This window comes from Vigna radiata, chromosome 4 (genome assembly GCF_000741045.1).
Source record: "Vigna radiata var. radiata cultivar VC1973A chromosome 4, Vradiata_ver6, whole genome shotgun sequence".
Lineage (NCBI taxonomy): Eukaryota > Viridiplantae > Streptophyta > Magnoliopsida > Fabales > Fabaceae > Vigna > Vigna radiata.
Genome location: NC_028354.1, coordinates 1,672,239 through 1,681,737, shown reverse-complemented (window position 1 = coordinate 1,681,737; position 9,499 = coordinate 1,672,239). Strand labels below are relative to the sequence as shown.

The following is a 9,499-nucleotide window of genomic DNA, read 5'->3' as shown; positions in this document are numbered from 1 at the left end:
ATTCCAAAGCTGATTGGGTTTTGGCTTCTGCAACGATTTTAATCGATTATATCAAGGATTAATCGATTAAAACGGGGAAGTTTTGATTCTAAACAACAAATACAAAATATAAAGGTACAAGAATCAAAACCTACTACAAATCTAAGTCCTAAACAATTAAACTATAATTATTACAAAAGTTTTTTCATAACAAAAATAAGTCTTCAAAGAATCTTCATGAATCTTGATAAATCTTGACTTGATTTGGACATCATCAAAACTTCATCTTCATCAAAACTATTCAACGTATAATATTTGTCATTGGAAAACAAATATATTTTCTTATCCCTTACTAAATTAGTCAAGTTGAACTTAAACAAAGACCTAAACTTTTAAAATATGATTATCAACAGAATAAATTAGAAGATTTAAATAGTTAAACCAATAAATTTTGATATTATAAAGAAAATACTATATATAATATTAAAATAAGAATAATAGGGAAACGATTAACAAAGTGAGCCAACTTCATCTTCCGATCCAACTAATTTTTATTCATAAAAAACTAGTTAACATGTCATATTTGTTTTTTATAATTTAGTTATTTTATATATAAAGTATACTTAAAAACAAAAAATCAAATAAAAAAAATAATATTTTAATATATTCAATCAAATATCATGCTCCAAACCTAAAAACCCTAAACCCTTCCTTCTCCTCGTTCACACAGTATTCGGAAACCTCACATTTCTCCAACCTTTTGCTACCAAACTCAACCATGTTTCGCATAGCAGCGAAGTTATCATCAAGAACTTCTTCTTCTTCCTCTGCTCTCAAAGCAAACCCATTCCCCACTAACCTCTCTCCTCTTCCCATTTCATCGTTCCGACCGTTTACCGTTGGCTTGGAATTAGAGTCCCACATGGTCGTCCCCGATGCCATTAGGATGATCAACTACGCCGTGAATCAATGGAGGAAGGAAAGATCACGTGAGTTATTTGATCAAAAGCCGTGTTTTTTGGCGACCCATTTGTGTGTTTCGGCCGAAGTTAACGTCTTTTTGTTTTTTCGGGTGTATTTCTTTAGTTGGGTCGTTTCGGATGGGTTTGTGTGTGTTGAAGCACTGCCTTAGCTGTGAGTTAACTGAGGGCAGGGATTCAAAGCACGAGAATTCGAAGGGAATGGCTATGCTTGCTAGGTCCACGATTTTGTACGAAAGGTAATCCTTTGTGATTAGTTGGTGTGTTAGTTGTTATGTTGGACAATTTTGTCGGTGATTGTTTGAACTCATTAGAGATATCTTTTTCGTTGAATTTAGAGGAGAGTACACTGAAGCAATAGAAAAGCTCGAGGATGTTCAAGAATTAACCAATTCTTATTTGGGAGTTAGGGGTAATTTCTTTTGCTTTTCCACCCGTTTTGTTGGTTACTGTTATTGTTTATTTTCTTACTAGTATTATTAGAGAAATGACATCACACTCTTTCTATAGTATTGACTGAAATTTGTGAGAATCACAAAATTGTGTGGGATGCCCTCCTTATATAATTAACCCCGCCTTAGTTTTAAACAAATTTGGACCAACAACAAGGAATGTGTTAGAAAGGGAGTATTAGAGAGTACGCCACTAACACTTACTATATTAACATCACTTTTGTCAATGACTTTGAGTCATGTTGGATTTTTGTTGTAGTTGGTGCTCTTGAAGCTCAGGCTGGGCTTTATTTAGAGATGGGGAAGGTTGGTACTTGCAAAACAATTGTGAAATATTTGGCTTCATTTTGCAGCATTATTCTTGTTTATTCACTTTTTTCTATGTAGGATGATTTGGCAGCAGCGGTGGCTGACAAGTGCATGAAGGTTGTTGAGAATCAACGGCAAGCAAAAGACTTTGAGGTTCAAAGAAGAGATTTTGTGGCTCATTTTATACGTGCTAAAGCACTGAAAGGGCTGATTGAACTTGTCAAAGGCAATGTTGACTCAGGTTGTGTTAAAGTTGTTTTTGTCCATTGCTTTTACTTGTGATGGTGCTTATATGTGCTTGATGCAGCTGAAGAATTCTTCGACGAACCTATTGATCAAAAGTATTGGGATGGTATCTCCTTCTCCTGTTCTCAAGGTACTGTAGCTGACATTTTTCGACACCAAATTGATTTTTGGTTTTGTAGGTACTGCTGGTCTAACATATGCAGAATTCCTACATAGAAAGGGGAACTATTCACTGGCAAAAGAAGTTTACCGAAGTGTTGTACTTGGTGCTACTCAAATAAGAAGGGCTGGCAATCCATACTTAGCGGCTGGCAACATGAGTGCGAATCAATTACTTGTAGGGTCCATGTGTGCTTATGGACAGTTGGAGGCACTTATGGGGTAGGCTTAATAATAATTTCTGTTGGCTTTTCCTTAGCCGTGCTGCTACCTTCCTTTTTATGTTACTCTTGGGGTGTTTATATACCACTAATAACTGTTGTCTCAGTGACTTCTACTGGGCTGAGCATGAGTTGGGAAAGGCATTGACTGAGGCAGAGGAAGCCCATGGAGGTGACTTCTCCATTCTTTTTTTCTTACCTAAGCATTTATCATTGAGCTTAATAATGGTATATTGACTAATGTATGGTGGCTGTCTATTTGTTGAGACCCTAAGCATCCCTTGGTGGCGGCCGTATTAGCAAGCCTAGCTCTTATGTATAGGCGTAAAGCAATTCAGGAACATTCAAGTGCGCTGTTGATTCAAGAGGTTATAACTCTCCAATATATAAATTGTCAGCAACAAATTTAATCAATTTTAACTTATAGCAAAGGCTTGTTTGTTTTGCTGCTTTCCAAAAATAAAAATAACAGTGATTAATGAGTAATGGGACGCCCCTGGATGTTTTATATCTGGTTGTGTTCTCATTTAAATCATTGTGCTATGAAGTGAAATCTATTTCTGCTGCTATATGCAATTAATATCATTATTTGATTGTGCAGAAATGTGAACTGTGTATTTAACAAATTGATTGGCCTACTTTGGTCGAGTGTCAGGCCAGTGCCACTGTTTTCATAGAAGAATTTGAAAATTCTGTATGAATGAACATTGGGGAAACAAATTTAGATGCATATTTAAAACTTACCTGACTAATGTAGTCTGCTACTTATAACACATTATCTGCTTAAATTATTTAGGACCCCTTCACTCCCTTTGTATACCTAATTGATCACCAACAAATATTATTTAATTCAAACAATAATTATAATTGGAGAACAGGGCTTTTACCGAAAAGTGATAGATATTTTGAAGGATCCATCAGAGGAAACCAAGACTGAAGGTAATATTGTTGTGCCGTTTGATTCCGGACATCCATGTAGTGTCTATAAAATATCTACCTACACATAGTAAAGGCATATTGAAACCAAACTTTTCTTGTGTAGGTGCTGCACCATTTGTAGATAGAAGTGATATAGCCGCTCTTGCAAGAGGTATGTCAGAGTCTTTAATTCAGTACAGTACTATAATCTAGGATGTCAAAACCTGATTGAAGTGTGTTGGAGTATTTCAAAATATTGTTATTTTAAAATGAACCAGTCTTATATTGTAGAAAAATTCTTTGAAGAATTTACAAGCTAACATTTACATTGAGCCTGCAAAAGCCCTTGAGATAGCCAAATATCTAAAGAAAATGTTATAGTGATAAATTGTTTATTCCATTGTGCATGTACAAGGCATAGTGATCCTTTGATTTTACTGAAATTAATTTAATTTTACTGTTTAAAATTATCTTACATAGAAATGTTAACATTTAATTTTGGTAGATGATGCTGCACTGCATCTGTAGCACACACATCACCCATAGGTCCTGGGATCGGAACCTGGATTTGATACCATATTGAATATAGTGAAAAATTATGTATAAGATTAATTTCTCTTGTATAGAAAATATAATAAAAGAAATATCGACTAAATAAAAAATACAAATAAAAAATAATAATAAAGTAATTAGATAAAGAAAAGATATCTATCTAAGATATCTAATAATCTAAGATATCTAATAATCTAAGATATCTAACAATAGTTAAAGTAGAGCTCATACTGCAACTTGTCCTTCAACCACTTGTTGTGTAGGTAGTGAAATCTTTTCATGATTGCCAATGCTGAATACCAATGCCGGAGAGTCAACATAGGTGACAGGAGAAGGTATTTCAATGGTTGACTTACCCGAAACACACAATAGGATGGAATAAGTGGAAATAAAGTTAGATACAGCTGGAAAACCCAAAATTTGATCATGAATATGTGAATAATCATTAGGAAGTCTATGTAAGGTCAAGAACATGAAAAACTTTGATCTTAAGAAAGAGTGAAGGCAGAGTCCGATGAAGGTGATTGTTGCCAGAGAGGATGTTGGACATGCTGCCATGCATGGCGAGAAGTGGCAGTGGTGGTTGTCAGTCCAAAGGGCTGCAATGGTGACGGTGACAACTATAGTGCAGTGGGGAGACAGGTTGGGTGGTGGTAGCCCAATAGTGGCGAAGAAACACAATGGCTGAGAAAAAACTAAGAACAATGTTGGAAATTAAAAGAGTGGGTTTCACCGGGAAGACAGTGATTAAACCTGGTTGTGCTTAGAATGGAGATGGATGACTTCAAATTGCTCTTTTTTTCCTTGTTTTATAGTGTCACCCTCTAGCTTTATTGGGCTTAATAGGTCTGACTATGGCGTAGGCTGAAAGTTCGTATTTACGCCTGTTTTACAAATAAAAGGAAATGATAAATCCTACATATTATGAGTTCAAGAAATGAAAAATAAAAACTAAAAAATCATGTATGAGCAAGAATATCTTCTTTTGTTATGCACCTTGTTATCCTTCTTGAAATATTGTATTTTTGGTCTTTCTCTTCATCTTCATTAATGCAATCTTCAGAGTGTTAGTTAACCTTAAGAAACAGTAAACACAAGCCAAAGGAATGACTAGTCCCCACTGAATAACATTATGCCTTAATATTCCATTTTAAGGCTCTGTATGTGCATGGCTGTAGATTATTCTGACTTGTCTAAATGTTGCTTAATGTTATAGGTGCATATGCAGAAGTACTTAGTGTCCAAGAAAATAGAAAGGATGAAGGGGAGAAGATGAAGAACTTGGCCGAGTCTATGTGGAAACACCCTAGGATGTCACTTGCTGATGCTCTCGACACAGACGCGAAGGTCATAGATACTAGAATTAGTAGGATTATTTAAATCGTCCTTCTTCAGGGTATCCTTTTGCTGCTACACTTTATAATCGTTATTGATTTTATGTTTTTAAATTGATGACAAAAGCTAATTTTTATGTAATATTTTATGAAATGATCTTATGAAAAGCTTTGTGCTTTGAAAGCAAAGCTAGTTAAGACTCTTGTTAATCTACAACAGTGAAGTAAAGCTATGAGGAGTCTGAATTATGCAGGTTAATGTGAATTTCCTTGTTACTTCTGAAATTTGATACGTGGTTATGAATTTCAATAATTACTAATGTTCTTATTGACATTCTTACTATTGATTTGGTAGGTGTTTGGAAGTTACACTTACGTGGTGAAAAATCAGAATGTGGTTTCGTAATTTTATATTTATAATTATTTTCAACACAAAAAGAGTAGTGATCTACTTTGAAAAAAAAATAATTGCAGGGTTAAGTTGAAAGACCCATGACAACCTTGAAACTACTTTCTAATATAGTGAAAAACCATTGTGTAATATAATGTCAGTAATAAAAAAAGTGTAATATAATAATTTTTACAGTCGCATTATCATTCCAAATACATTGAATAGCAGGACCTTTTTTGTTAATACAAATTGGATATAAAAGAATGTTGGATATTTTTACGTTACTTATCACTTGATTTTATTGAGTTTTCGGTAATTTTTTCTTTAACACGTTTTTATCTGATAAATTTAACATTTTTGGTTTAAATCCTTAAATAAAATATTCATTTTGTATTTATTTTGATCTTTAAAATGTCTTTATATTTTATATTAATTTTTAAATATTTGTATTATCATAACAATGTTTTTCATTATATGATAATGCCATGTCAATGATATTGGTCATTGATCAACATTGATAATACAAGGCTCTTGCCTTAAAGAGTTAAAATTTAAAGAGAATACTATCTTCCTCGTACATAAACTCGTGATTTTTGTCAAATATTTATATTTCATTATGGATATATTTACACAATTTTTTTAAAGGATTTTTAGGAGAGCAAAATAGGAAAATAAAATTGAAAAATTTACTCTTTCAATAGCTAAATCAGCTATACACAAACTACTCTAAAGAAATTATCCTATAATTTCTATAAATTTTATTTTAACTTACTCATAAGTTAATTTTAAAAGTTTATAAATTTATTTTGTTTTCCTAAAAGTTTTTAGGAAAATGCTCGTTGAAATAGTTATTGTAACTTCTTTTATTGTAGGTCGTGCTTTGCTTCTGTAATTTCACTAGCAAATCTAATCTAATAATATATTATTTCTTTGGAGTTACAATATGGTACGCATAAAAAATTACTTTTTTAAAATTCATGATTAAACAAAACATTTAGTACAAACACAATGTCTCAAAATTTAATGAGTGAATAACTTGGTTTAAGCTTGCCACGCAGTTTGAATTCAGTTTACCAAACCAAGATAAACAGCATTCAATGACACTGGCATTACTTAATTATACCAAAGAACACCAGAAGTTCACCTCAACACAGATTTTAGATTAAGGAAGATTGTGTACACACATACAAGATTACAAAGATTTTCAAATGACAAGGCGAGTTGAAAATTTGGTCATGAAACCATTAAAATAAAGTTAAACTTGACTTTATATATGACAGCATTTACTCGCACAGACCAAAAAATTGTTCAGAGAGGAAGGTTAAGACCTTTGCCAACATCAACCCCAATTACCTGAAGTATTCCCTTGTTTATTATCTGCAAAACCACACAATCAACTAAACTCAGCCAATGTTTATGCTCAAAGAATGGTAAGAAAATAAAAATAAAAATAAGGATTATTTTAACATGTTAATAGATGATTGAACACATGAAATCAGTACTCACAAACTCTACAACAAAAACTCCAATGATTCCAATCATGCAAGCTCTAGAGTTCCATATTTCTGCAGTCCTAGTGAACCCAAGAAACGGAGGCTTAAACTGCGGCTCAACTTTTGGAAATTCCACCTAAAAGAAGCAAACAAACATGCCCAATTGCTTCATAATCACCAACAACATCAACAACAAACAAAAACTGCAACAAGAAATGGGAATGACAGAAGAAGCAAAAGAAGAAGCTTTACACCAGCAGGGGGCTTGACTGCGTGTACAACGAGGGAAACCCTTTTGGATCGATTTAAAGAACGATTTTGAAGCAAAAAAAGTTGATTTTTTGGAGAGTTGATTGATGGGGTGGTTGCAGGTATGAGTGATGGCAGCAAAGTGGTAGATGAAGTTGCCATGGCTATGGTTGACAAGCACAACCGGTGCTTGTTCCTGTGGCTTATCTAGTTCTTTTTTTTCTTTTCTTATTTGCTCTTGTTTTTTGTTTTTTGTGTGGTTGAGATTGGAGCAAGTGAGAGTGAGAAATTGTCTACGTGTAACTATAATTGTGGTGGGTAATGCTATATATCTGGTTATTTCGAAAATTATAAACACTGAAATTTTGTCTAAGCCGTGTCTTTCGCTAATAATCGATTTTTAACAAACTCTGTAAATGAATATTGTTAATATCATTTTCTGTAATAGACTTATTTATTATTTATGGGGGAGAATTTCATTTAAGATCTTCGAATAGTAACATCATTAGCATGGGAAAAATGGTTAGAATTTAGTTTATGAAGAGTTGAATTGTCGTTATTTTTTTTTCTTTTTAAAAAAAAAAATTGAAAGAAAATTGGAATATTTTTTTTGGAATTTGACTTTGGAATAATGTAATTCCAAAGTGGATTTTTGAAGTTGGACAACATTGTTCATAAATGGGAACTCGATTTCTAGAACTAGTTATTTTCTAACATTTAACAACATTTTTCACCATGACAAATTTGACTCCGTAAACATCCAATTGTGACTAATAATTTTTCAATCCTAATAATTGTAATTATAATCCTTATATTTAAAACAAAGATTTTGTAGTTTTTGCTTCAAATTTCTCCCCACGATTTTAGTCCTTTAATTTTATTTGCCTACAATTTTGGTCATGGAACCCACTTTGCGCAATTTTGATCCCTTAATCATTAATTAATTATAACTTTGTTCCATTTGTAATTTAAAAAACATATTAATTCACCATCAAATTATAGTATTATGTGTATTTCCTCCAATTTCATTATCTCATGTCCAAAGTAACAAAAACTAAATGATAATTGAACTTACAACAAAAAATATATGAGTAATTAAAAATGAAAGAACTAAAATTACATTTAAAAATATTCAAAGACCTAAATTAAATGTAATTAAAATTTTAGAGATTAATATTGTAAAAAATAATATATAAGCTAAATTATGGATTTTATAAAATTTAAAGACTAAAATTAAAATTAAACCTAATTTAGACACTAAAATAGAATATGCTTTCAACATTTTAATCGAATTTGAAATTTGAATGTATTCAAATACATACAATTTTATATTCATAACAGAACCTTTTCATTTATAGTCTAATAGAGAGAGAAGATTATGTGAATTTATCTCACAAAACTCTACTTTAATTTAAATTTTATTTTATATTAGTCTTTGTAAGACCTTAAAATAAGCCAGGGTTGGTGGGCCTTATGTTTAGGCAGTCCAGCTCATAAAGATTAAGGGCACATGATTTAGAGCGGGTTTCTCTAAAAATCAGATTCTTTATTTAGCCATTTTTCTTCTCTCTCTAGAAACCCTTTCACATAATTGCTCTGCCTTTTCTCTAGAATCCCAGCTCATTGAACCGTTTAATATTTAGTTTGAAGGTGCCTAAACATTCACAACGACAAATGCTTCACATTGAACCGAATAGTTTCTCCGTATCATTCCAGTAAGTGGTTCTCCTATTTTCTCCACTATTTTGATACTTAGGATTTGGGGGTTCTACTGATTTTATGCAATTAGAATTGCCCTCTTTCTAATTCCTCTTAAATCATAGCTCTAAGAGTCACTTTCTGCTGCCGATATGGGGGTTTATAGGTACTAGGTGTTCTGTCTTGGTGAGACTCCGTCAGGGCATCTTCAAATTAGCTGCTCTTTGAGAAACCCAGGTAAGGGGAGCTGATTATTTTTTTAGGAATTTATTTTATAAAATAACTGCATGTTGAATGTCGAAGATGTGTTTGTGAAGCTGCCCTGAAATTTTTAATCTTAGGTTTAATCATTCCCTAAGTCCCTTTTTTCGGTGAGAATATCAATTTAGTCCTGTTCTTTTTTGATATCTCAATTAAGTCCTTATTTTATGAAAATTGAAACAATTACATCCTTTCCGTTAAATTGGACTTAACAGCGTTATAGTTAAGTTGACGTGGAGGGTGATGTTGGCTTTAAG

The 9,499-nt window shown here is 32.5% G+C and overlaps 2 protein-coding genes across 4 annotated transcripts; one reads left to right on the top strand and one right to left on the bottom strand.

Moving 5' to 3' along the window:
* The first annotated feature begins 667 nt into the window (after nt 1-667).
* Nucleotides 668-5,415, top strand: LOC106758157. 3 transcript variants are annotated; one of them, XM_022779565.1, is made up of 13 exons: nt 669-968; nt 1,066-1,198; nt 1,298-1,371; nt 1,671-1,717; nt 1,799-1,961; nt 2,028-2,072; nt 2,146-2,347; nt 2,454-2,518; nt 2,614-2,714; nt 3,225-3,285; nt 3,389-3,436; nt 5,033-5,196; nt 5,264-5,415. In XM_022779565.1, exons 1-12 carry the CDS (start codon nt 758-760, stop codon nt 5,194-5,196), a joined length of 1,314 nt encoding a protein of 437 aa, XP_022635286.1. In that variant the 5' UTR covers nt 669-757; the 3' UTR covers nt 5,264-5,415. The 3 variants fall into 3 exon arrangements, with proteins under 3 accessions (XP_022635287.1, XP_022635286.1, XP_014496581.1); XM_014641095.2 differs by having other exon boundaries at nt 5,033-5,415; XM_022779566.1 differs by lacking the exons at nt 3,225-3,285; nt 5,264-5,415 and having other exon boundaries at nt 668-968; nt 5,033-5,170.
* A 1,210-nt stretch (nt 5,416-6,625) lies between these two features.
* Nucleotides 6,626-7,548, bottom strand: LOC106758891 (light-harvesting complex-like protein OHP1, chloroplastic). Its single transcript, XM_014641893.2, has 3 exons — nt 7,287-7,548; nt 7,048-7,170; nt 6,626-6,918 (listed from the first exon to the last, which is right to left on the bottom strand). The coding sequence occupies exons 1-3, from the start codon at nt 7,443-7,445 to the stop codon at nt 6,850-6,852; spliced, it is 351 nt and encodes a 116-aa protein (XP_014497379.1). The 5' UTR covers nt 7,446-7,548; the 3' UTR covers nt 6,626-6,849.
* Between the last annotated feature and the right edge of the window lie 1,951 nt (nt 7,549-9,499).